This window comes from Neovison vison, chromosome 11 (genome assembly GCF_020171115.1).
Source record: "Neovison vison isolate M4711 chromosome 11, ASM_NN_V1, whole genome shotgun sequence".
NCBI classification, from domain to species: domain Eukaryota; kingdom Metazoa; phylum Chordata; class Mammalia; order Carnivora; family Mustelidae; genus Neogale; species Neogale vison.
The window spans coordinates 27,009,721-27,037,073 of record NC_058101.1 but is presented as its reverse complement, the minus strand read 5'-3'; the positions used below and the strand labels follow the sequence as shown (position 1 = coordinate 27,037,073).

General features: G+C 41.7%; 1 protein-coding gene across 2 annotated transcripts in view; it reads left to right on the top strand.

Annotated features, from left to right (window-relative positions):
- The window catches only part of SPATA18 (spermatogenesis associated 18), a 38,554-nt gene extending 11,556 nt beyond the window's left edge, over nt 1-26,998 (top strand). Inside the window, exons 2-13 of one of the 2 annotated variants that reach the window (XM_044268116.1) lie at nt 1,420-1,525; nt 1,639-1,754; nt 3,110-3,222; nt 8,076-8,171; nt 11,514-11,765; nt 13,235-13,553; nt 15,162-15,320; nt 16,177-16,352; nt 19,332-19,455; nt 21,229-21,312; nt 24,382-24,427; nt 24,722-26,998. In XM_044268116.1, the coding sequence (XP_044124051.1) occupies nt 1,420-1,525; nt 1,639-1,754; nt 3,110-3,222; nt 8,076-8,171; nt 11,514-11,765; nt 13,235-13,553; nt 15,162-15,320; nt 16,177-16,352; nt 19,332-19,455; nt 21,229-21,312; nt 24,382-24,427; nt 24,722-24,729 (1,599 nt within the window). In that variant the 3' untranslated portion in view covers nt 24,730-26,998. The remainder of the gene's footprint in view (nt 1-1,419; nt 1,526-1,638; nt 1,755-3,109; nt 3,223-8,075; nt 8,172-11,513; nt 11,766-13,234; nt 13,554-15,161; nt 15,321-16,176; nt 16,353-19,331; nt 19,456-21,228; nt 21,313-24,381; nt 24,428-24,721) is intronic. The other variant, XM_044268117.1, reaches the window with a different exon arrangement.
- The last annotated feature ends 355 nt before the right edge of the window (nt 26,999-27,353 follow it).

The following is a 27,353-nucleotide window of genomic DNA, read 5'->3' as shown; positions in this document are numbered from 1 at the left end:
AAACGCGGAGTGTGCGAATCTTCTCGTCATCATGCGTCTGTCGAGTTGGACTGGGTTGGACCACAGAGACCACGGAACACAGGGAACACAGGCCGGGAGTGCAACAGCGCCCAGGTCAGCACAGCCTCTGTCCACAGGGCTGCCTGAACCACATCCCCCGTCTACATACACATGCATATGACCTATAGACTTTTGCCTGGAGGCCACTCTTCCTCCCTGTTCTCATTTCTCTCCTCCTCACCCCACGCACGTCCTGCCCGGCGCCCAGGAGGCCCCCACCGCTCCTGCCTTATTAGGGCTTGAGACAATACATCAGTCTGTGTGTTTTTACACCCATGTGATCTGTTCATTGCTTGTGGTTCTGTCCCTTCCTTTAGTGGTAGACGCCATTAGAGGTTTGGCTGGTGAGGAAATGGTAAAAATCTCACCAAGGGGGTGAAAAAAGCAGAATAATAGCTAAAGGCCCACCTCTTGGGTTTCTTTGTGCTCTGTTGATGTTCCACAACCCCTGGAACTGCCCATCCCCCCAAATCGGCCTGCTCTCCCTGCCTAGATTTCACTTCCTCGCAGAAGTCTTCCCTGCCTTCCCAAGACCGTGGGCTCTGGAGTAGACCTCGTGTGCCCATGTTCCATGGGGGAACTGTCTCTGCCCCTCTCTCCCCTACAAGTCTGCCCATGCTATATGGCTGGTGCCACCTCTTTTGTCTTATTCTCCATGGGATCCTTAACGACCCAGTACCTTCCTATTATTAACAAGTAGTGTTCTTAATCTACATAATGATCTTAGAGGACACGAACCAATAAAGCAGGTAAATTAGGAAACAGTGGTTTGTATTGGGTTACAAAACGTCTATTCACTTTATGAAAGGAGTTTTTGTAGGGTTCCTTTGAATAGCAAGTCGGGGGTATTGCTAGTAAATTAACCCCTAAACCTCAGTGGCTTCACACACACACACACACACACACACACACACACACACACACAAACACACTCACACTTTCTCAATGATAATTATTGCAAGTGTTGGATGCTTAGCCTTTCAAATTTCAAATCTTGTAGCTCCACCGTCCTTTATGCCCTTGGCATCTGGCTGGCTGATGGGGAAGGAGAGAGAGAAGAGAAATGCTCAAGGGGTTTTCTTCTGGGTCATACCTGCAAGGGGCATATAGCACTTCCTTTCCCATTGACTGGAACTCCACTGTACCCTGCTGACTACTGCCGGCTGCTAGGGCAGCTGGGAGAAGTATTCTAGTTGTGTGCCCAGGAGGAACTGGAAAGATGGTTGGTGAACCCAGGGCAGTCTCTGTGCCTGCGAGCATACCACAGCCAGGTGCCCCTGGGTAAAGTCAGGCCTTGTGTCCCTGCAGTAGGTTCCAGAGGAAAGGAATTGCATTGACTTTTCTGTTTTGATTTTGCAGGCAAACACATGTGATCAAAATCTTAGTCATTGCCTTGAGCTCATTGAACAAATTTCCAAAGTACAAGGACAGCTCTTTCGGATCCTCACCACGGCAGCCCAAGAAGGTGAGAATGGCCCATATTTCCCCATTCGGCTCTGTCTTCTTTTGCTTCTGTCCTTGGTGCTCTCACCGTATTGCTGAACTTCTCTCCCTGACCTGATTTGTGGGTTCTTTCAGGCGGACATTATGATGGTGTGGAAATAATCAAATCGCGCCTTCTGCCTTGGCTGGAGGCCTCCTTTACTGCTGCTTCCCTGGGAAAACCTGTTGACAGCAGGGTGCCCTCTCTACAGGTAGGGATGCTAAAGGATCCCCCTTGACTTTCAGTACCCTGTTCGGGCTCCAGGAATGCAGACATACGTAAGAGATGGCTTTTGCCTAGTGAGGGACATAGTGCTACTTGGGGAAGGGGGACACAGGTCCAAAAAGTGAGGTTCTGTTTACAGTAGCATGTGGCATAATGGGTTCAGCTTTCTCTTCAAGCAGACTAGTGTTTAACTCTCAGCTTTGCCCACCTCCCAGCGGTATGACCTCAGACAAATCAACGAGCCTCTGCTTCCTCCGCTGGAAGAAGGGACTGGTGATGGTCTACATCTGGGACATTGCCCACCCTCAGCATTAAATAGGAACTTTGGAATGAAGATTAGTCCACACAGTTAGGGTACCATGGAGCCTCAGGAGAGACCATTAGATGGGGGAGAGCTCCAAATTCTGAAAGAGTGAAATGAAACGAATTGGAAACTTAGTTCTCAGAGACTGACAAAGAGTACCATCATTTGCTGTTGCTAGGGGGTGATTTCTATGGGTTAGTGTCAAGTTTTAGACAGGTGAAGCCCAGACTGGAAATAGAACATACACCTTGCTTAAGGCACTGATGTCATTAAACATTAGTAGCCTTGATTTTAAACAATTACATGGATTTCCATAAATTCTCAAATTAAAGCACATAGTCTTTTCTTGGCAGTCTTAGGAGGACGGGGCAAAAGGGTTCCTGCTTGGAGGTCACTGGGCACAATTCTGGCTGCTCATCTATGGTCCCGGGTCTGTCGTCTAACCTTCTGTGTCTCACTTGCCGAATGGAGACAATGCTTTTGCTGACCCACTAGGGCCATTTGAGAATTAAATGTGATAAACATGCAAAAACAACTAACATAGGGTAAGCCCTCCACAGACATCAGTTGGTTTTAAGCAAGTTTTTCTCTCCCGGGGACTTTTCACATGCTGTTTAGATTTTTACCCTGTGGGTGTTCTCCTGAGGATAAAGATAATGGGATGATATTTCAATGGCTTTTTAAAAATGTGATGTATAATAAAAAATTGAAGTATAATTTACTTGCAGTGAAATCCATAAGTCGATAAATGCATATATCCATGTAATTCACACCCTATTAACTTAGAAGACATCGCCATCTCTCTAGAGCATTTCCTTGTGCCAATTCCCAGTCACTTACCCTCCCCCACCGCAGGCAACCACTCTTCTGATTTTTATTGTTCTAGATTAATTTTGCTTGCACTAGAACTGCATATATATGGAACAATGCATTTGTGTCCTTTTGCATCTGACTTCTTTTGCTCAGCATAATTGCGTTGCAACCTAACAAGTTGTTTCATGTATTCAAGACTCTTTTTGATTTGTATATCATTTCAGGACACATTTGATAAAGAGAAACATAAAGAGTCAGGTGTTCGGGATCGGGACATGCAACAGCTAGACTCTGAATTGACTTCAACTCGTAATCAACTCAACCAGGTTCAAGACGAGTAAGAGGAATGCAAGTTATCTTTTTCCAAAAAGAATTGTTTGTTCTTAATTTTTAAGTTTGAAAGGGGAATAATGGCTCATGAAAAATGTAGACGTCTGCAAATAACTGTGTGTGTGTGTGTGAGAGAGAGAGAGAGAGAGAGAGAGACAGACAGACAGATGTCTTTGAATCTGGGGATAAGATTTCTCTATTATAATAGGTTACCTAAGACGCTGGTCCCCTTGGTTCCATTCCTGGAGCTTCTTCTTCTCTAGAGGTCTATTATCAGCATATATATATATCTATATATCTATATATCTATGTAAATAGCTATATGAAGATTATTACATAATATAATCTGTCTTTTGAAAGAAAAATAAAATGCAAAATGGGGAGGGTTAGAGAAGGTCAGACAAAGAGTAAAATCAAGAGCAAGAGGAAGAGACTACATCCATCTGACAGATGTGCTCCTTTAAGGGGTATAGACCCCTGGCTGAGAAGTCAGACTCTTTGAAGAATGAGCATTCCAAAATTTTGGAATAATTTGTAGATATAAAAAAGTATTTTAAAGAAGTCAGGCAATGCCAGGCAGCAGCAGCTATCAGTGGCATAGCCAGGGTAGCAAGCTCAAGGATTCACTGCAAAGAAAATCACAAGCCTTGGATTTGCACTTAAGGAAGACGGACAAATGTGTATGAAACTGCGTGCAGCCCAGCTAGCCCAAACCCATCAAACCCATGTTTCCTAACTGGAGCCTTGCTCTACCACTCACATGTATAGGGCAGCAAGGAACTCTTTGGTTAGGGCTTGTGATGGAATAAGGTGTGGCACAATGCCTTGTTCTCTGATGAGATTTCCTTTTAAGGAAAGCATCTCTACAGACTTAGTTTTGCTTGATCATGAAGGTAACAAAAATTTCCTTCTTAAAATGCATACAACATACAAACACACAAAAGTGGCTGTGTCATAGCCAAGGAGGTTTAATGAGGCACAATCATTGCTAATTCAAAATGCATACAACAAAGACAAGGATAAAGGTGAAAAATCACCTGTTATTTCATCCCTCTTAACATTCTTGTTTATTTTGCTCCAGACATTTTTCTTTGTGCGTGCTTGCATGTGTTTACACACACACACACACACACACACAGAGTTACCTCTATACCCAACATTCATGTTGCAAGTGGAATCATTGTCAACAGTTTTATGGCTGCCAACAGTCAACATTTACAAATGTAATGAGCAAAAAAGCACAACTCCCCTGAATTTCTGCAACTTACTTCAACTAATATCAGCTGATTTGGAGGGAGGTGAGGATAATTACATTTGCCACTTCTTTTCTGGTTTATTATAGCCCTTTTCCTGTAAATATGTGGTGAATTCCAAGTTCAAACTACTGTTAGGGTTTTTTCTGTTTGTTTGTTTGTTTGTTTTTGCATTGTTTTGTTTTGTTTTGGCCCTCTCCAGGAGTCTCCTTGGCTCCCCTCCTTCCTTCAACTGGCATCTAGAAGTAGAGGGAGGCTTGCATCTCATGAGGGATGCCTCAGGCTGGAGAGGAGGAACTTTTAGTCTTATACCGCTCTATGGCTTCCTGCTCCTTCATTTCCAACTGGGCAGTAGAGTCTTGTGCCAAGGGGTGCTGATTTGTGGCTTGTCTGGTTAAATCTTCTGGAGAATTTGCTGGCAACTTCTGCTGGCCAGGCCCTTCAGTTTGCCACTAGCTGTGAGGCAGGGCTTCAAGACTTTGCTGGTTTTTGACTTCTATCAGCACCAAAAGGAGCCAGGAATTCCTTTGTATCTCCCTCTCATCATTATGGCTCTGTAAATACCCATCAGGAACATCAGGGTTCAAGGAACCATGACTACATGGTTTTGTTAAAAAAAAAAATTATTTGGAAATAATTTCCAATGCAGAAAACTTACTTAAGAATAGTACTAAGGACACCCATAGGCACTGTCATGTACCTTTCACACTGCTTTATCATTCATGTGTACACTATCTAGATGCATCCTCCCCCCTCTCCCCCAACCTAGCCATGTGCATCTCATTTGAAAGTTGCACAGAGGAAGGTATTTGCTCCTTTACCTTGGATTTCCTAGTTTCGTTTGGTTTTTGACCCACCTTCTTATTTTTTTAAGGCATCACAAATGATGCTGTCTGTCCTCCACATTCTATAGTAGCTAAGTCTCTTCTTTCTTACTCTACTTGCCTTTAGAGTCAGGATGCTACCGGCTGTGAAATGAGTGGCCCACCAAGGAGATTCCCTGTGTCTAACTTTGTGGAGACCAGATTGGTTTTGACTCAGTTCCGAAGGAGCAAATTCTATAGTGCTGAATGGGGACGGATCTGCCCAAGTTTGATGAATTCTCTGAAAGGAAGATGTCTAGACTTTATCCTTGGGCTCTGGTTATGAATCCCACATGTCCTCATTTCCTATCTCCGATCTATTGGCAAGTCCAGTTGAATCTACCTGCTAAACTTCTCCCACCCTTGTACTTTTCTTCCTATTCTACCTCCATCGTCCTAGTTCAAGGCCCTGATACCTGTTTCTTCGACCAGTTGTCCCTTCCTTGCTTTCATTCTTGCTCTACTATGATCCATTTCACACATAGAAATTAATAAAGGCAGACTCCGCCTTAAAAGCTGTTAGTAGCCTCCTTTCACACTTAGAAAAAAATTTCTAAACTCCTTACCGGGACTCTCCAAAGCCCTGTGTGATCTGGCCCTACCTCTCTTTCCACCCTCGTCTCATGCCAGGCTCTCCTCACCTAGTCTGTGGTCCTCTTCCTCACCTTGAAACCTTTGTGCTCTTTCAGAAACATGGCGGTCTCTCTCTCTCTCTGGTTCTTTGCCTCGCTGCTTCTTTGTTATCTTTCAGGTCTCAGTTGAAATGTAACTTTCTCAGAGTCTTTCTGTGACCACGTATATCGAAAGGTTTTTCCTTACCTCCGCTCCGTAGTTCACTTTCACAGTGATCTGGGAAGAGCTCTTACCATAATTTGGAACTTGAAAAGATTGGTTTGCATGTTTCTGATCCACCAGCCTAGAAGCCCCAAAGGGTTACTGTCTTGTATCTGCTATTCTGACACTGTTGTATCCCCAGCACCCAACATCATGCCTGATACATGGTATATCCTCAATGAATGAATAAATCCCTAATAAAAAATAAATAACTGGATAGTTCAGGGAAGTAGGGTCCAAGTAGGGTCCATTAACTTGCTTAAAATAATGCTTGGCACCTGAATGTGACTTTCTTTCTTCTCTCTGTATATCATTCAAAGGTGCCAAATTAGCATGTATGTTTGGTTGTATGTACATGTGTTCACACACGAGTGCCATGTCTTAAGAGAAAAACACAACTATTCCTGTTCATACTCTCCTTCCTTACTTCTTATTTGCTTCTTTTAATTTTCTACAGTTTTCTCATGACAAATATGTTAATTTTTTTCTCCATATATACTTTTAAAAACCTGTAACATATTTAAAAACCTGTAACATATTCACCTTTGAATTAAATCACAGCATTTTCCTCTTAATCGCCAATAGCTCTATTATGAAGTTACTGCTACTTTGGCATTTTTTTAAAAAGCCTTTAGACATTGTATTCATTCATCACTACCATGTTCACAGGCACTATCTGAGGTGCTGGGGATAAAAAGATAAGTAAAAAAATAATTCTTGCCCTTAAGTAGTTCACAGTGTATTTGTAATGAGACTGTTAGTGTGAACCAAGTGTTGGAGGCACTCTGGAGAAGGGGAGACTGCTTGAGACAGGCAGGGGAAACAATTGCAAGACCACTCACAGGTTGTCTGCCTGTAAGGGGAGGAGGAGAAGGAGGAGACGGGAAGGAACATTGGGTAATCACACCACCTCTTGTATTGCCTGATCGGCTGGAATCTGTGGGAACTTGGTAGGAATCCTGGTAGACCATTATTTCTCTATCTGCTTCACTGCTTAGGAGAGGACCCCAGTGTTTGACCTTCCATTCTTCCATCTAAAAGAAAGGAAGAAGACTAGTGTGAGTCTAGACAGCAACTGCACTCTCTTAGCCTTGGATGAAAGAACCTGGATAGTTCAGGGAAGTAGGGTCCAAGAAGTCAAGAAACCTTTGCCCACCTATGATCTCTCACTGGACTAAGGCAACTTAATGGAGAACCACTGGTCTCCATCCGATGTCATCTACACATTCCCATTTCTTTTAAAATTTTAAATAGACCTAAAGAAATAATATGATTTGTTATGATTTGTCTACAATGAAGAGAGTCCTTGACAATGACTTAGCTATGTTGAAAACTTAGGAAAATCATGCTCAATAAATTATGGAAGTCAGAGGCATGAAATACTTGGTAGGCAAGTTTGACTTTGGAAGATTTTCTTTGTAGGTGGGCAAATAATTTTTTCTTTATATTTAGGAAGTCTGGGAAAATTAGGTCAAATGCAACTCTACAGTGTAAAGTAATGAGAATACTGCAGAAAATGGTATTAGGAATGGGGATTTTATAGGGAGAGGCAGCCTGAAGATTTAGTGTGATTAGAACAGATGAATGAGGAGACAGAGAAGGAGGAAGGGAACAAGTTTCTTTGCCTTTTACATTCTAATGTTAGTAATTATTACATAAGCTCTTTGGTGGTAGTCACTTTGTAATGTCTTTGCGTTTAACCTTGAGAAAGAATGCCTGCATATTTTTTGCATACAAGCACAACATAATATTTGCAATGGCATCTGATTGGATGCAGATGTATCATAACTTAATCTTGTTTATGTTGAACTTATATCATATGCCAAAAGTTCCTGGGAGAACCTATGCCTTGATTTGGAAAGTCTGCCAATTTTGGAAAATCGGTCTTTAGTTACTGATTTCTCTTACAGTCTGGCTGAAACTGAAAAGACTCTTGAAGAAACCAAGAACAGATCGGCCATATCCCTTTTGGCTGCAGAGGAGGAAATAAATCAGCTAAAAAAGCAGTAAGAAAAAAAAATGACAGGATTTTTGCAGCCTGCTGATTGATCTTTGAATTTAGCTTTTTGGTGCTCCATTACAATACAAAAGAAGCTGTTCACAAAGAGGAAAGGCAGAAATATTTTTTATTAATTTTATAAAATTTTTTTCTTACTACAAGAACGTTAGCTATCTAGTATAGAAAAATTTCAAAGTACAACAGAGTGTAAGAGGAACCCAAAGACCCTTTCAAAATTCCAGAGCTAGTTCTTGTTACCATTTTGCAATTTCTTCCAATTGATCCATTAAAAATTGGACTTAATACTGCAAAAATCAGCATAAGTATACAATTTTGGACCCCATCTTTTCACTTAACATTGTTTTTCTATATTACTAAGAAAAAAATACTGCAAAACTTGGTTTTAAATAGATGCATTGTGTTCCATTATCTAGACATTTCCCTAATATTGGATAGTTACTTTGATACTGATTTTAAACATTGGAAATAACATTGTGATAATCATTGCAGCAAATGTTTAAATTTCAGATTATTCTGTAAATAATCTGGAGGAGGAGAACATAAACACATTCTAGTTGACTCACTGTTAGTTTCAGATGTACAGCATAGCGATTTGACAGCTCTGTACGTACCTTATGCTATGTTCGTAAGTGTGGCTACTGTCTGTCACCCTACGATGCCATTATGGTACGGATGACTGTATCCCCTATGCCGTGTCTTTTATTCCTGTGACTTATTTCTTCCGTATGCAGAAGCCTATACCTCCCACTCCCCTTCGCCCCCTTCGCCCATCTCCCCATGCCTCCCCCCTCTGACAACCACCAGTTTGTTCTCTGTATATATGGGTCTGTTTCTGCTTTTTGCTTATTGATTCATTTGTTTTGTTTTCTTAAACTTCACATATTAGTGAAATCTTATGGCATTTGTCTTTTTTTTTCTGACTTATTACACTTAGAGTAACACCCTCTAGGTCCATCCATGTTGTCACAGATGGCAAGATCTAGTCCTTTTTTATAGCTGAGTAATATTCCATTGTATGTCTATGTGTGTGTGTATATATATATATATTATATATATATATAAAATGTGTGTATAGACATATATATAAATATGTATGTCACATCATATCACATATACATATATCACATATTTATCTATTCATCTATCAATGGACACAGGTTACTTATGGAAGCTTATTACCATCGTGGCTATTGTAAATAATGCTGCAGTAAATATAGGGGTGCGCATATCTTTTCACATTAATGTTTTTGTTTTCTTTGGGTAAATACCCAGTAGTGGAATTATTAGATTTCAATATTTAATTTTTTGAGGAAACTCCATATCATTTTTCACAGTGGCTACAGCAATTTATATTCCCACCAACAGTGCACAAGGGTTTCCTTTTCCACATCCTCACCAACACTTGTTATTTCTTGTCGTTTTTCCAGCCATTCTGACAGGTGTAAGATGCTACACCTTCATTGATCCTAATTTTGATCCCCCCCAACCAAATAAGCAAGTGGGAATTGTATACACACACACACACACACACACACACACAAAATATCTTTTTGCTGCCTTCACACATGTTCCATTGTTCTGATTTCTTCGGGAACACCCAACATCGTAGCTGGGAGTACTGCTCTGTTGTCTACATCTCTCTCCCCTCTCACCATCATTTTCTTTTTCTCTCTCTCTCTCTTTAGTTTTATGTGCATTTATTCTATGCAAAATTCATTCCCGGGCCATAAATTTTTGTTTCTTCAATTTCTTCTGAGATATCCTTTACTTCTGGGCAACCTCCTCTACTGGTTTAGGGACAGTCCGCTCTTTTTCAGCAACGGCCATCTCGATGTGGCAGGGAGAGCTCATGCAGGGGTTAATCCGACCATCTGCCTTGTAAATTCTTCATCACATCTTGGGGGACTTGGCTCACCTGGGTGTGCTCAGTACCCAGAGAACTGACATCAAAACCTTTAAGTTCATCATGACTCTTGGCATTTTTAAGCACGGGCAGGGATAATTCAGCAATCTTCATGGGCCACAGACCCTGTGTGCAGCCTCATTGTTTGCCCCGGGCACACCTACCATCCCCACCAGTGTAGCGACGGGAGGGCACACTCTGCTTCTGAGAAGCGATGTCCTTCAGATAATACTTGGTGGCTTTTCAGATCTGCATACCCTTGATGGCCTGGGAGGCTCACCTGTGTTCTTAAAGTGAAAGTGAAGATTTGAACCTCTAGCTTCACACGAATAGCGGGCTATTTTCAGAGGTCGTCTCAGCCTGCTTAGGGGGAAAGAGCTCTCACCATCATTTTCATCTCTTATTTCCTACTTGACAGACCTTTTCAGATTCTTTGACCCTATAATTCAGTGATTTCTTATAGCAGCAATTCTGGTCTTTACCGTTTCCAGTGCAGCGGTTAATTCTGCTGTTGCGTTTTTAGCTTCTCTGTGTCCTTCTTAACCTTAGCCCTTACCTTTTCATCTTCCATCATTGGCCTTTTCATCACAGCATGTTCTCTTTGTGTGGCTTTGCTCCTGCTTTAGCTAGTCATGCCTCTCTGCATCTTTTTTTTTTTTTTTAAGATTTGATTTTATTGATTTGACACAGAGCGAGAGATCACAAGTAGACGGAGAGGCAGGCAGAGAGAGAGGAGGAAGCAGGCTCCCTGCTGAGCAGAGAGCCCGATGCGGAGTTCGATCCCAGGACCCTGAGACCATGACCTGAGCTGAAGACAGAGGCTTAACCCTCTAAGCCATTCAGGTGCCCTGCTTCTCTGCATCTTTATAAGGATGCCAAGTTTATTTCCAAAGCTTTGTCTCTAGAATACATTTTTTTTTACAAATTCACCCTTTGTCCTAGTACTGTGGATGTTATCCAATCTCCATTGTCATCCCCCCTTCCCCCACCCCCAGCCATTCCATCTGCTCAGAGAATCAAAGAGCCAATGAAGATAGGAAATTGTATCTTTGGCCAGCTTCAGGACCTAGGTTTTGGAGGTCCAGTGCTTCCAGACTCTGTGCAGTTAGGATCAGCCTAATATAGGACAGCATGACTATAGGCCCACTCTGCTTTTGCTGAAGAATCTGCCTATGTATTACTTTCTCAGGAGCCTTTTTCATGCAAGCTGCAGACATGGGGTAGCCCTCTGACCCTGGCAATTCTGCTCTTTTCTGATTGGTTTTTATTCCTCCTGTGTTTCCATCAGAGTAGTCCAACGCAGGAAAGGCATCGCTAAGTAGAGTAGCCTCTGTGTGTTAGGTATGCCAGTCGTTGCTGGTATCTTTCTTCCATCCTCCCCCCCCCCTTTCTCTTTTCTTTCCTCAATTTTTGTTTTCTGTTCAGGCTTAAATCTCTTCAAATCCAGGAGGACTCCCGCCACCGAAACTTAGAACACAGAAGCACAGAGCACCGGTGTTCGGAGCCTAGAGCCTCCGAACCGAGGACCTCTGAGCAGAGGAGGCTGGACCAGCGAGGCATTGACAAGCGGGGCTCAGAGCAGCGGCCCGAAGTGATTTCCGATTATGAGAAACAGCTCCGAACACTGAAGGACGAGATAGCGGTTTTGTCTGCTGAAAAATCTGCACTTCAAGGAAGGTCAGACACATTCTCACAGATCTTTTCCTTTAAGTGCTTTTTGGTAGTGGTAAAAGCGTGACTTGGGAAAGAAAAAAAAAACAATGAGATGACCTTTTGTACCCAAACCCCCACAGTATAGGAAACTTAGAATTGCAGAGGGATTGTTTTCTCTAACTGCACCCTTCCAGAGAGAGAAAATACCTCCGAGATTGTCAGTGCTTGGGCCCTAATTAACTGGGGGCTGACATGGAAGCCCAAGGAATGAAACTGAGAGTTATGTGGCTTGAAAGCAGATTCGGGTGGGCCTATCGTGCGAGCATGGTGTCCGTGCTGGAAGAATCTTCCATAATAGGAGCGTCCTGTTCTCTGAGGCCTGGGAGTCCCCTCTCTGGGATGACCACCGGTCATTTTACTTTCTGATGCAGTGTGTGGGTGAGTGTTCTGTGACATCCCTTTCTACTGATGGACAGAATGTTAAGACAGGTCATTGGGAGTTCCATGAGGACAGAGCAGGATGCTTCTCTGGGACCATTTCCTTTTCTTTTTACCACCCACCACCTCCCTCAGCCCCACAGCGAGCCCTGACCCAAGCTATCGGAGCCACTCCCATACCTGGTCCCCATTTCCCTAAATGCCACCTTAGCCTTGCATTCTGGGGAGTCATTCTGCCATGATCAGTTGGTACCAGCTTGTGCTGGCTCCCAAGACCTGATTCTGTGCATTTCTGCCTCCCTCCAAGTTCAGTGTGATGTCACATTCATAGCTTGGGATCGGCCGTGGTGACAGTATTTCTTGCACCATAGAAATTGTTGGACTGCTGCCCAGGGCTTTTGCGCCTCTCTCCAGCTTCAAAGCGGGCCTCGCATTACCGTTTGCCTCCTAGTTTCTCCACCACTTCCCTCCTTGGCGGCCCATTTCCTTTGATAATCTACCTTGTACTCGATAGCGATACTATTCAAGATGCCCAGCTTTAAAATTCACCAAGTGCTTCCGCATGTGTTAGCTCACCGGATCTTTCATTCCCCATTCCCGCCCAGAAATCCGGCGAACCTGTCGCCGGTGAGAACTCGGGCTCTGGAGAGGAGAAATGAGTGTGAACGGCCCCACCGCCATAGAACGAGAACACACATCTTTCTTATGGTTGAGTGTTCATCCCGTTTTATACCCTAAAGCCTCTGTGATATGTTAGCACCCAAGACTGGGGTACGAAATACTGAGAAGCTGATCTCTTTAATTCGGGCTTGCTGGCGGTGTTACTTTAGTTTTCTGAGCCACTGGCTCCTTGGCTTTAGAGAATGCCAACAATCCATGTTGAGCTTTAAGGGCTGCTTAAAGGGTAAGTGAGGAGCCAAGTCCCCGTGCAGATAGAGAGCGCATGACCGTGTACTTGATGCCTGGTAGCTCGCGGGGGCAGCTGCTTCCCCTGCTGTTCCCGTGGCCGGAAGCGAATCCCAGTGCTTCTCCTGCTGCTTCTTGCTTGCCAACAGGTCCGCCAGGAGCCGGACTCCCAGCCCTGGCCCTCGCAGCCGTAGCCACAGCCACAGCCGCAGCCACAGCCACAGCCACAGCCGCAGCCGCAGCCACAGCCGCAGCCGCAGCCGGTCCACCAGCCCCTCCGCCGCCGTCGTGAAGATCAGGACCCCGTCCCCGAATCGCGCCAAAATGTCCAACGTGGCGCGCAAGGCTGCCCTCCTGTCTCGGTTCAGCGACGCCTATTCCCAGGCCCGCCTGGACGCGCAGTGCCTGCTGCGGCGCTGCATTGACAAAGCCGAGACCGTGCAGCGGATTATCTACATCGCCACCGTGGTAGGTGACGCCGGTGGGGCTGCGCCTTGGAGGGCGGGGGCGGGGTGGGCAGCGGGAAGAAGGTGCTGGGTAAACAGGACCCTACGGCCCGAAGGGACAGCCTGGACCTGAGGTCACAGAGGGAGGGTGGGATCTCCATTTGCTTGCTTATTTCTTCCTTCCTCCTGTTACAAATATTTGGGATGGCTAATTTTTCATATATATCAATACTTATACCGCCCAGGCATTTGTTGAAGAAGTAGTCATAAATATAGGATTAGCTCAAATGAATATAAACTATGAATATAATATAATGAATATAAGCTATGAATATAAACTATGTTGATTTACACCAGTCTTCCAATTGATTTCCTTTCCTTCTCAAATCAGAAGGCTGACTTGTGTTAACTCTTCTGTCTATTGAACTAAGAGTAGTTTCTAAAACTTTTAGGACATGAGCTACTTGAGGATAGCAGATTAAAAGGGCTCATATAGAATCCTTAGTTCTCAAAGGTATTTGTTCTGTGGGTACCTTACTGAGATAGTAAGGGTCCATTATGAGAAATGAGAAAAACAGTTAATATTTAAAAACAAAAGGAAACACTGGTATGAGAGCAGAATTATCGGAGTCTACTGAGTGTTATTCTATGTTATTAATTTATGTCAACTATGACCTGAGGGCCAGATCTTGTCCTGGCCTGTTATTTCTAAGGAGAATACCACCTAAGAGCTAAGAATGTAAGAATGGTTTTACATTTTTTGATAAGTGTAAAAAAAAATGTGACCAAAGATTACGTGTTTTAGGCAAGCCTTAAATGTTTAATCTCTGGCTCTTTACAGAAAAAAGTTTGCCAACCGTGGTTCATTTCATTAAGAAGTTGGTGAAGATTCTGTAAGCTTAATGGCCATGTCTCTCATGCATAACTGAGTTTGCTCGGTGCCTACTACATAACAGGCATTTAATAAATGTTTGTTGAATCAAAATACGCCAGCAAACTTGCCAGATACTTGATATGTGTCTTTGTATAACGTAAACACAGATTGATAATTTCATTTTTGGACCAGTAATATGACATTGTGGTGGGATCATAGCATCAACCAGCACTTAAAAAAAAAAGATTTATTTACTTATCTGAGCGAGAAAGAGAAAGGGCATCGGGAGAGAAGGAGACTCTGCTAAGCACAGAAGAAGGAGTAAAGAAAGATGCATGGGGCTCGATCCCATGACCCTGAGATCATGATCAGAGCCGGAATCAAGAGTCTGGTGCTTAACCAGCTGAGCCACCCAGGCGCCCCCTAATCAGCACTTTTTAGGTGTTTATTTAACCACAGACGATCTGTTTCCTTGAACCTCTCCACTGTGCTGCCTCTCGAACTTGAGGTTACTGGAACAATGATCCACTGTCTTGAAACAGATGAACATGCATAGTCACAGATGTATTTATGTACTTTTCAAAATTGAGATATGTATTTTCTCCCAGACTAAAATTAGTTTTGATCAACTGTATTTAATGTTCAGAAGACCCACACGATGTTGAATTTTTGGTGGGTATTCTTTCTTCTTCTCTTACTTTGGATTTTTTACTCCCCTTCTTCTACCTAATAAATTGGCTGCATTTTTACATGCAGGAGGCGTTCCATGTAGCTAAGATGGCATTCAGACATTTCAAGATCCGCGTGAGGAAATCGTTGACACCGTCTCTCGCAGGGTCGAATAACTTTGAAGATGCTGTCTCGGATTATATCATTTGTCATCTTGATCTATATGATTCCCAAAGCAGTGTTAACGTAAGTGTTGGGTCTCTTAGCGGGACTGGTGTGCTGCGGCTGCTCTTTACATGCAAGACCAATAACTCAGAAATCCACCCAGTGCTCTGGATTGCTTTTATGTGACAGGATAGCAGAAATGAGCAGCGGCCAACTGACTTTGTAGAACTGGTCATTATTGGCTCTTTCTTAGACTTTTAGGGGGAAAAAATAGTCTGACCTTTATAGTTCTAGTCTTTGGATGGGTTCTTAAGACTGGAACTAGAATACCATACGGCTTAAGAGCAATGGCTTTGGGGAAGGTCGGTATAGACTCACACCCTGGCTGTGCCACATCCTAGCTGTCTGACCTTGCACATTTACTTCACCTGTTTGTGCTTTACGTGGGAGCCACAATGGCCATGACCCCATCAAGAGTTCTTGAGAGGATTAAGTGAAAAACAAGCAAGTAATTTGCTTAGCATAAGACTTGGTACAAAGCAAACACCCAATAAGTCCAAGTATTATAACTGCTGTTATTCTAGACTAGGAACAAGTTGGCACTTCCTGTACCTGCCCAGAATAGAAAATTGAGGAACTAATGAATAAAAGCCACTCAGTGTATTTACTTTTAGTTTGGTGGGGGTGGGGGAGAGACTCTCTTGGCCTTTAGTACGCCATTTGTCCTCTACATCATCTTTCCTCTTTCCCCACTAGGGACTCTTTCTCCTCTAGCACGTGTGCAGCTTTCCTAGTTTACAAACTAGTTTCCTAGTCTACCCATGTGCTCTTTCCCTGCCCCAACCCTCCCCCCAACAACCCATCATAACCCCTTTTGGATGTCAGAGCTTCTTGTCACAGGTTGGTAACAAGGGGATGCCCTCTTTTTGTTTTCCAGGATGTGATCCGAGCCATGAATGTCAATCCCAAGATTTCATTTCCTCCTGAAGTTGACTTTTGCCTCCTCAGCAACTTTATCCAGGAGATATGTTGCATTGCCTTTGCCATGCAGGCTTTAGACCCACCCCTAGATATTGCATTTGGGGCGGATGGAGAAATTTTTAATGATTGCAAGTAAGAGACATAAGAGTACAAGCTAAGGGATTTTTGTTTTTTTAAACAATAAATAACCTTTTCTTTATTGCCTGGAAGCAATTTAGGGAAAAGAGCTCTGGGTGGGGAATCAACAGACATGAGCTGACTTCCGGTCCCTGCCATGTGCTTCTCTGTGCCACAGGGCAGACCCCTCTCCTGGCCTCATTCTCTTTCCCAGTCAAATGTGATTGAGAGGTGATGTTATCTTTTCTGCTGACTATATTGGTCTTGGGGGGAGCTAATGAGTACCGGAACCTGTCTGGAACACTAAGAAAAGGGGCTGCCCTAAAAACACTCAAAAAAGGAACATTAATGTGTATTCCTTTTTACCAGTTTCTACTGCAGTATTTTGGCTGGGTGTCTCCAAGTAGGGCACAGAGATATATCGCTTGTGTCAGAATTACTCAAGTCTTGTTAAAAAGGCAGGTTCCTGGGTCACACCCCATGCTATTTTATGCAGCAGGTTTGGAGTGGGGCTGAAGAATCTGCCATTTAACAAACACCCAGGTGTTCCTTGCGCACACCAGCGTTTGAGACTCATCAGGACCATTGGATTTCTATCAGCTTTTACGTGGTAGATGTTTCCTATGTAAATGAGAAGAAATTAAATTAATTTAAAATATTTTACTGAAACTTTATGGGATCTTATAATACAGCTGGAGGTTACTGGGAGGAGGTCAAGCTAGTGGTTAGGAACACTGTGAGGCTTGAGGCTCTGGCATCGAGCTGCTTGGGTTCAAATCCCAGCTCTCCTACCAATTAGTTCTATAACCTGGGGCATGCTACTTTATTTTTCTGTTTCTTAGTTCCCTCTCTGTCAGATGGGGGAAATAATAATACCTATTTCCTGGGTCTGGAGAATGTTAGTTGAACTTATTCAGAGAAAGTACTTAGGACACTGCTTGGCATGGGGACGCCTGGGTGCTTCAGTGGGTTAAGCAGTTAAGCTCTGATCAAGACCTTGGGGTCCTGGGATTGGGTCCCACATTGGACTCCATGTTCATTGGGGAGTCTGCTTCTCTCTCTCTCTCTACTCCTCCTCCCTGCTTGTGCACTTTTTCTTTCTGTCTCATATAAATAAATACAATCTTAAAAAAGAAAACAGAAAAGGACACTGCTAGGCATGTAGTGAGCGCTCAGGGAATGTTAGCTCTTGGTCTTTGTTTAGATAGACGGTGGTGGCCCAATGTCCCTACGAGCTACTGATGACAGAGACTACATACCTTTCTTTTGCTTATCCAAATCACAATAATGGTGTTTCCAATGGCCGTCTAGCTTGCCATATTTTCCTGCCATTGCCCTGTTGCTGGTTTCTTTCAGATCATCGCTCCTAACACGTGTCCACTCATGGAAGAGCTGCTATTAGAACATTACACTGCAATTGACCTTTTTGATTTTCTTACAGAACATATTATTTTCAATCCTCTTCCTATATTCTTTTCTCCTTTGCAGAACACATAGAACCACTCAGAAATGTTCATGCACTTTAGTTTATGGAATCTGCACATTTCACAGACCTCTGGGGGTCTCGTGCTTCCGTGCCTTTAATCAGATGGAAGGTGTTGCTTTGTGGAGCGGTCTGTAACCTATACCTCTGGAAGGTTGTGGAGCTGAAACTGGTTTTCCTAATAATGACTATTTGGTTCTACTTGGAGGATGTCACAGAACAAGTTTAACCTTTAAAAAAACAAACAAACAAACAAAACACACAAAAAAAACCCTGGAAGCCTTTCACGTATTTGAAGCAATTCCCCATATCTTCCTACTTCTTCCTTCTCATGGCTTTGGGTTTTTCCATATAAAGGGGATTTGAGACTTCCTGATAGAGCAGTTTCTTTGGCCTGTGCTCCATGCTCTTTTGAGTATTCCTATTTAAGTGTCTACACTGAATATAGTCCCCTGCTTTGAATGGAGGAGTTTAGAGAAACTAATACCCTTTCCATTCTTATTCTCTGTCAATCCAGCTAATTTGTAGTAGTGTTTTCTGCTTTTTTTTTTCTTATATAACACTGTTGTTGAACATTTTGAGTTCAACTGAAATCTGTTGTTTACTTGTACTATGATTAAGTCTTTTATCACCTCTATTTGTGCAATTATATGCTTTTTGGACTCAATTACAGAACCTCATATGTATCCACACCACACTGTGTCTTATTAGATTCAGCTTATTGTTCCTGTCTGTTGAGCTATTTTTTTAAAGATTTTATTTATTTATTTGACACAGAGAGAGAGAGATTGCAAGTAGGCAGAGAGGCAGGCAGAAAGAGAGAGGGGGGAAGCAGGCTTCCTGCTGATCAGAGAGCCCGATGTGGGGCTCGATCCTAGGACCCTGAGATCATGACCTGAGCTGAAGGCAGAGGCTTAGCTCCCTGAGCTACCCAGGCACCCCTGCTGAGCTATTTCTTGATATTGTCATTTGTTTCTCTTTTCCTACCCATCCCTAGCCTTTGAATGATTTACCTACAGTTCATGAAGGTCATTGGTGAACATGTTACTTATCAAAAGATTGAGAGAGAGCTGAATTCAAGGTTTTATTGACTCATTAGTTATTTCACTTTGAGGTATGATCATTGAGCCAGTTTCTAACCCACCTACTTAAGTCTATCATCCACCTACGTTTCTCTTATTTTGTCCACAAGGAGAGCATGAGAAATCTTTCAGGATACCTATAGGATTTCAGATGGTCTCTGTCTCCTGTGTTTCCCTGAATGGTAACTTGTAATTCTGAAAAAGGAAGGAATGTGTTTAGCCTGACCTAGCTTGTTCTATGCGAGTCCATGTTGAGTCCTATCCTTGGTTGCTATTCTAAGAGCCCACAACCATCTCTTTGGTAACAGAATCAGGATCCATATTCATCTAGACTGAGCATAATAAAAAATGAAAACTTACACTGATGACCTCCAGTTATACTGCATCATCACTTAACCTTTATTTTGTTCTTTTGTGTGTTTAAAATAGGTACCGTCGCAGCTATGACTCTGATTTCACTGCTCCCTTGGTCCTCTATCACGTGTGGCCTGCTCTCATGGAGAATGACTGTGTCATTATGAAGGGAGAAGCTGTCACCAAGAGAGGGGCTTTTGTACGGTGGCCTTGCATAGTGACAATTCATCCCAAGTGTTTGATTCACAAGTTCGAGAACATTTATAAACCCAGAGATTCTATAGAAGAAGTCTAAAGTTGCTTGATAAGGTTTCATACAAAGGAGAGGAAACAGACTGGTTGGGAAAGAAGAGATTCCTTTCTTTGATTCGTCCATGATTCTTCATAATTTCCTGGCAGTGACTTCTTTGTCTGTTGCTCTGTTTATAAGATGAAACTAGTCATATTTGCCTCCTCCATCTTAGAAATATGTTATTATAAAGGCAAAACTCTTTGAGCTTGTCTTATTGGAGGCCCTCTATAATTCTAAGCTTTGGGAAGTGAGGAATTAACTTTCAGGAAGCAGCTGGCCAAATTTTTACTGACGATTATCCATGTTGGGAAACGATGAATGTGCTGTTTTTCTCTCCTTGGTATGATGTATAGGGAGGTGGGGGGAGGGATGAAAAAAAGAAGGCAGAGGAGGTGGGGAGAGAGTAGCACATCAGTTTTGGAGGGTTATATCCTGTGTGCATTGGTTGTAAAATGTTTTGAACGTGGTAAATAATTGAGCAGCCTTCAAAATGGAGTTGTAGCTATGAAAGTGTATTAATGTGTGTTGTGGTGGGGGCTGGGTGGCTATGGGGGCTTGGGTATTCCATGTAGTTCACACAATGGAGTTTTTATCCTATCCTTCCTAGAAGAATTAAGTGAATTCTTCAGTCCAGCGTAAAGCCACCATCTGGGTTGGCTCAGATTCCGTTCTCTTTGAGTGAGAGAATAGAGAAGTGCTTCAGTGGCATTTTTCCTAACATAAGGGAGAATAGGAGTAGAGTATTTTAAAAGAACTTAAGAGTTTTTGCAGCTTAAACATTCCACTGTAGTGAATAGTATCTCAATAAATTATTCTGTATTATGAAAGTTGAACCTACAGAAATTGGGTTGGGTTGATCTGACAGCCACCATGGTCTATGATGAATGAACTCATAAAACATGCTGCTTGCTCCTGCAACTATAACTTTCTGTTAAGAAATTCTAAGTGTGGACTCTCTGTAGTGCAATTTGGAAGGGAGGGAGAGGAAATAGCCGCTATTTGTATATCCTACATCAAATAGGCATTTTAATTTCCTTCTTCCTCTGCTCAAGCATATCACCAACGTTTTCCCCAGCTTAAACTCCTAAAACAAAATGTGAAAACCCTAAAAGGAAGTACTTGGAATAAAAGAAATAGTTGAATGAAGGGAAATTTGTAAGAAGGATTTTGCTAGTAAGATCTATTTATAGTCAATATATAGTTTTCTTATTCATTACTTTCATTAGTAGATGGGCAGCCGTGTTGATTCCCTCCCTCCCTCCTTCATTCATTAATTCATTTCATCCAACAGTATTCATTTATTCAATAGTCACTTTTGACTATTACGATTCAACAACGAACAAAAGAGACCCAAATCCCTGCCCACATTGGGCTTACATTCTCTGACACTTACAAGCTTGAATGTAATTTCTAATGATTTACTCATCAAAATGAAATTCTAGCACCAAGACTTTGAGTATCTCAAAGTTCACTGTGATGGGGTTTTATCTGAGAAACACCCTGAAGTAATTGTCAAATATTGAGTAGCTGTAGGATGTGAAGTGTGTGTCTCATGCTGATTGATGCCCAGTAATGGGCAAGTGTAATCGTATCAGGAAAACCTCCTACTCCATGGGATTGCATATTGTTTGAAGCCATGCGAGCTTTCACAAACTACTATTTCTCTCTTTCTCTTTTTAGTGGAATTCGGTGCGATCTGTAAGTCAATGTCGAAGCAGGAGTTTAAGCCCCGTCTGCCCCCGTAGCCGTATTGGTTTAAGCACGGTATATATCTAATAATTTTTATGCAAAGCATGTTATGGTTGACATTCTTATCTCCAACAGTCACCTCTACAAGAGGGGATTATAAGTCTATAGATAGAAAGAGAACCTGTTGCAATAACCCCAAACTGATTTTTATGTTACCTTGCTCTAAGAAATTTATCTTTCTAGAAAGAAGGAAGTAGAGGTCATGTTTTCCTTAATTACTTCAAAGAATAATAGACTTTGCATATTTCATAGTTTTATTTTTGTTTTGGAATGAAAATGGGAAAGAGATACAGTCTTCTGAACAGAGGATGGAGTGACCCAAACTCAGGTCCTCGGTTTCTCTTCAACTTATTGCACGAGTTTCGAGAAATTGCTCAAATGGTCTGGATTCCAGTTATAAAGGGCATTGTAGGTATTAATTTTCCTCCATACTTCAAAGTAGGAAGAATAACATTGGTCTCCTTGTGTATTAGTTCTTGGGAGGATTACTAATACCTCTGTCAAAAAAAAAATAACAGCAAAAACATTTTTGAAAACCAAAAACATTATTATGTTTCACCACTGTTGATTTATTCAACAAATAATATTTAGTCAATGCTTTTTGAATACAGGACTGGATCAAGACATCTGGACACCAAATCAGCTAGTAATTTGCTGTTCCTTCGAATAAAAATTCTTTAAATATTTGGTCAGTCTTGTTTTAGGGAGAGTGGTGGAGGAGAACTGTAGTTGGCAGGGCTCCAGTTATCTGGAATTATCTCTAGTCATGCAACTCATGCCTAAACTTCTAAAACTTCCTCTGTAAAACAAAATAAAAAAACAACCACCCCCACCCTCCGTTAATAAGGTCTACTTCTCTCAGTTTAGTGAGCATCTATTACTTCAACATGCTCTTTAACAAATATCATTTCCTTTTCTGATGGATGCTAGATTTGCAGGGAGGGGACACAAACATGATGAAAACATGGTCTCTTTCCTGCATGGGCTTCAATATAGGAAGATCAACATGATTTCAACAAAATCACTAAGTGTGGTATATGCCACCATCCATGCAAGGGCATGAAGGACAATAGCCATAGAAGGGGTAGGGACTCTTTCTGGACTTGGTAGTGAGGAAGCAGTTCATGGGCAAATTGGTACTTGATTTGGTTTTTTAGAATGGATGGAATTTCAATGAGCTGGGAAATTAAGGAGGAATATCCAGAAAAAGGAAATAGCCTGAGAATGGAAAAGGCATGTATCTGACACAGATCTTTCCTCATAGAGATTTTAATATAACTGACATCCATATTCATAAATAAGTATTTATGGTGGGTAAAAGCAAAAGGATAGTGCATTTAATGGACTGAAAAATAAAAAATAAATCTTGAGAATTTTATTCTGCAAGAACCTCAATCTCCTTATTCTAAGATGACATGGCTTACCAAAGAGCAGTATTAGACACCTCAAGCATTCACAGACAGGGCAAATTTTTCCTCTGGACTCTCACTGGAAGGCTTATTTATTGGTGGGCAGTGTCCCTCCAATAAAACCCTCATGCAGGACTGCCTGGGTGGCTCAGGGGGTTAAGCCTCTGTCTTCAGCTCAGGTCATGATCTCAGGGTCCTGGGATGGAGTCCCAATCAGGCTCTCTGCTAGGCGGGGAGCCTGCTCCTTCCTTTCTCTCTCTCTACTTGTGATCTCTCTCTGTCAAATAAATAAAATCATTAAAAAAAAAAACAAAAAAAACCCCTCATGCATGTTTCACACCCTTTCTCTTTCCTGCTTTGTGCCCAAGGAGAATCAAATAATTTAAACTTTAGATGAAAATGAAATACATTTTTTTTAAAAGTAGGTTCCACACCCAATGTGGAGCTTGAACTCATGAACTTGAGATCAAGGGTTGCATGCTCTCCTGAGTGAGCCAGCCAGGTGCCCCTAAAATATATTATTAACGGTGAAGCCACTGCCCACTTTCTGGCCCTTTCCACCGTCCTTTCCTTACAGTGATTGGGTACACCTGCAAAATAAAATACAAATATTTTTAGTTAGTCTGGTTTTGGCTTATGAGGTCTTGATGCATCCAGAACAGCTTTCATCTTTGTTAGTGTCTATTTAAAGTTTTTGAAAGCTCAGAGCAAGAATGTTGCTTGTAGTCAGTTATTTCTGAATCATAACAGGTGTCTAGGTATAGGCAGTGGATTTTGCTTAGTGAAAGCAAAGGTGAGATTTTTAAAATAAATTTTTAAATTTTTAAAATAATTTAAATGAAATTAAATTATAAATTAAATTAATGAATTTATTTAATCAATAAATTAATAACTAGTTTTATTATATATAAGTATATAATAAATAATAAAATGATCATTATTAATAAATTAAATAAATTTCATTTAAAAATTTAAAAAGTTTTTCGGGCGCCTGGGTGGCTCCGTGGGTTAAAGCTTCTGCCTTCGGCTCAGGTCATGATCCCAGGGTCCTGGGATTGAGCCCCGCATTGGGCTCTCTGCTCAGTGGAGATCCTGCTTCCCCCACCTACCCTCTCTGCCTGTCTCTCTGCCTACTTGTGATCTCTGTCTGTCAAATAAATAAAATCTTAAAATTTTAAAAAAAAATTTTTAAAATAAAAATATTTTAAAAAGTTTTTAAATAAAAAAATTGCTTTGAAAGCAAAGGTGAGATTTTCTGGAAAATGATTCTTTCCAGGGTTTTGGACACAGGACATGATTTATATAGAGATCTGATAGAGAGCGTTTGATCATTTTAGCTTTAATTGGGTAATCGTACTACTATTAATAACTGTTTTCTGGAAAGTGTTGAGTTCGACATGGCCACGGAGCACCCAATTTCAATGTCTTCAGCAGTTATTAAAACAAACAAACAAGCCCAGATTTTATTGAATGACATGGTTGAAACCACATTGAGGGCCCATTTACTTCAGGACGTATGAGAGGACTCGCATTGCTCAACTTCAGAGTTGACCATCATAGTTCTAAAGTGCCTCAGAACAACTATTTAGCTGGTTTTAGGAATAAAACGTCAAAGGGATTCATTCTTTGAGCTCCATCTCCTATGTCATTCACGTGACTCCTCTGTATTTTCCAGATATCTCGAAGCCGGAGCCCTTCTCCAATAAGATGCGGATTGCCGAGTAAGTGGAAAGGTTTAGACTGCTTTTGATACCCTTCTTAACCCTCAGCCCCGTGCAGCAAAATGAATGTTTCGCCTCCCAGGGAACATCTCTGACCTCCACCTCACACCTTCATTTTCGGGCCCTTCCGTTGACGGTGCCCTAGCGGGTCCCTTGAGTGACACGGGAGGAGCCTCTGAGTGAGAGGTTTTATCGATGTAGACCCAGATCCGTCACCCCACTTTCATTTAGGTCCTTCCAAAAGAAAGTCGAAGAAAGTGACCGTAATCAAGAACTCTTTGTTTTTCTCCCTAGGGTTTTAAAGTCACCAGACCTGTCCCTTTGCTACAGTACAACTGCACCAGCAACTTCCCCAGTGCCTGTCTCCTGTGCCTGCCTCAGAACTCACTAAAGATAATGTGAAAATGCAATTCTGTGTATCCCTCCACACGGAGAGTTAATGTTTTGGCTTAGCATGTTTGTAACTTCAGATATATTGCATTTTATTTTATTTTAGAGATACAAATTCCATTACTTTGATAAAAACGATTGCATAGGTGTTTAGGATCATATTCATTTGAAGCAAAGTCCCTCAGGGTTTTCATCCTCAAATACTAGGCTCTTCTGTCGCAACTGTAGAAACTTAAGCTGAGGATATTTGCCAAGTGGAGTTGAAAAGACAGAGTCGGTTTATAGATGAATCATAAATGTTATAATTGCTGGTATTAGCTTAAGGCTTAGAAACAATATTGTTTTAATTTTCTTTTGTTTGGAAGACAACCCTAATTCCAGGCTGGGGAGTTTGTCCTAGTAGCGGTGACTTTGGGCTACATGTAGATGGCATTGATTTCAGAGAATCAAGTTCACTGGCTGGCTTCTCTTTTCCTGATTTGAGACTGTCCTGTTTGGTTTAGTTGGGTACCAATGCCAAAGCTACTTACTGGAGGAAATGTTCTTGCTTCATAAATGGGGTGAAGTGATTTGGCTGGAAGCCAGCTTTGAGAGAAATGTTAATTACTTTGTGTTTAACTCGTGGGACTGTTTCATACAGTTTTAATGTACATGTTACATATAGAAACGACATGGACGTGTGCTGTATCTGTTCCATGTAGTTGTTTGCAAATTCAGACCTCCTAAGAAGAGCATCTGACTAAAAATATCTAAGCTTGGGGCTTAAAACTAGGGGTACCTTTTACTGATTTTTAAATTGAGTCGCTATACCTTGATTTCTTTACTATGAAGGACTGTTGAAAAAGTTCAAGTTTAATGTAATAACGGAACATAGCTTTCCCAAGATAAGTGATGTTTTGTCTGCCCCCCCCCCTTTAATGTGGTCTTAGACACAAGACTCATGAATGACTGCTTTCTCTGTGTGCCTTTTGGAGAGAAACTCTGAATTGACCACAGCTCGATCTGCACAAACTCAGTGCCCAAACTAGCACCTAATGCTTTTTAGGTGGAAAACAAAATAAAACAAGACAAACCCAAAGCAAGAACTTCTCTGAACCATCTTGTCCCCTGTGCTGGTAGCTAGAGATGAGGAGAGACCTCCTCCAGCCCTGTCCCTTAGGTCTAATGGTCACCAACTTCATTCTCAAGTGTGAGGTTCATTTTTCTCCCTCTGTGTGTTTTTATGTAGTCATCGCATTGAGGCGAGGCAGCCTGCTGAAAGGAGGACTTGGTGTTTAGGTAGTTCCAGTTCTGGCTTGGTCATCAGTTGGCTGTGTGGCCTTGAACAAGTTACTCCACCTCTCTGAGTCTCCGTTTTATTTTAGAGTGTGTAGGTTGGATGAGATTAGTTGTTCGCTCAATGCTTGCAGATTCAGTGCTCCTTTATAACAAATGTTCTGGTTATTCTGAAATAAAATTCCATGTCCATATGACCCAGATGCATATATACTTCTAAACAAGGAGTATAGTATCCTAACTTTAGTACAAAGCAGAAAAAAGGAAAAGCAGTTTTTAATAACATGGGCTTCAGTCAGAAGGCTTCGGTCTTGCCATGCTAGATGATAAGATGAAATCATAGATACTTACCCTTGTGTGTAATGAAGATCAATGAGCATTGTATTGGCAATATCACGAACAGCATTGGATATGATGTTCTGAAATGGAGCACAACTCCTGATAAAGTTTTCAACAAAATCTTAGTCATGCCTTGATTTACATAGTAAGCACATTTCTGGAAAAGTCGGTGTACATTAAAACCATGCAACTATTACTAGTGAGATTTTTTTTAAAAATCTCACTAAGCAATGAGAATTCATTTTTAGGAGTTGAACTGGGGAACACATGCACTGACTTAGAAAATGTTGACACATAGCTCAGTTTATTTGCTCTATATCTTGTCTGGCCACTTGTCATTTCTCAGGTCTCTCATTTGAACTGTAACCACACAGGGAACAGTGGTGAAGAGTCTAGAATAATTTTTGGAAAGGATTCACAAAAGCAAAGGAGGTTGACCTGTACTCATCTGGGCACGCACCTTAACCTTAGTAACTTTGAAATATGAAAAACTCCTTCTTTGTCAACTGGTAAATGTCAATTTCTGTATGATTGATTTAGCATCTAATAATAAAACCAAGAAAAGGAGCACTTCTGTATCTGTAGGTTCTTTGCAATGAGATGCTTTCTTTCTAGATCCCCAAGTTGAGCAATAGCTTTTCCCCATCTCCATTCTGTAAGGTCTGAACCAGGGCCATGAATTCATTCCATAAGTCTGGACCGCACCCCTGCTCTGGCGTTAACCCTTTGATTGCTGCAATTTTATGCTGTAGCTTAACTGCCAGCTTTAGTTAATTTTATTCACAATCTATTGTCATCATATTTGAGATACTGTCTCTGAATAGTGCTTTACCATTTTTATGGAGCTCGCACTTAACATTATTTCAGTTGCTCCTACAGCAAATTCAGGCGTGTCTTCAACTTATAGGTAAGGAAGCTGCTC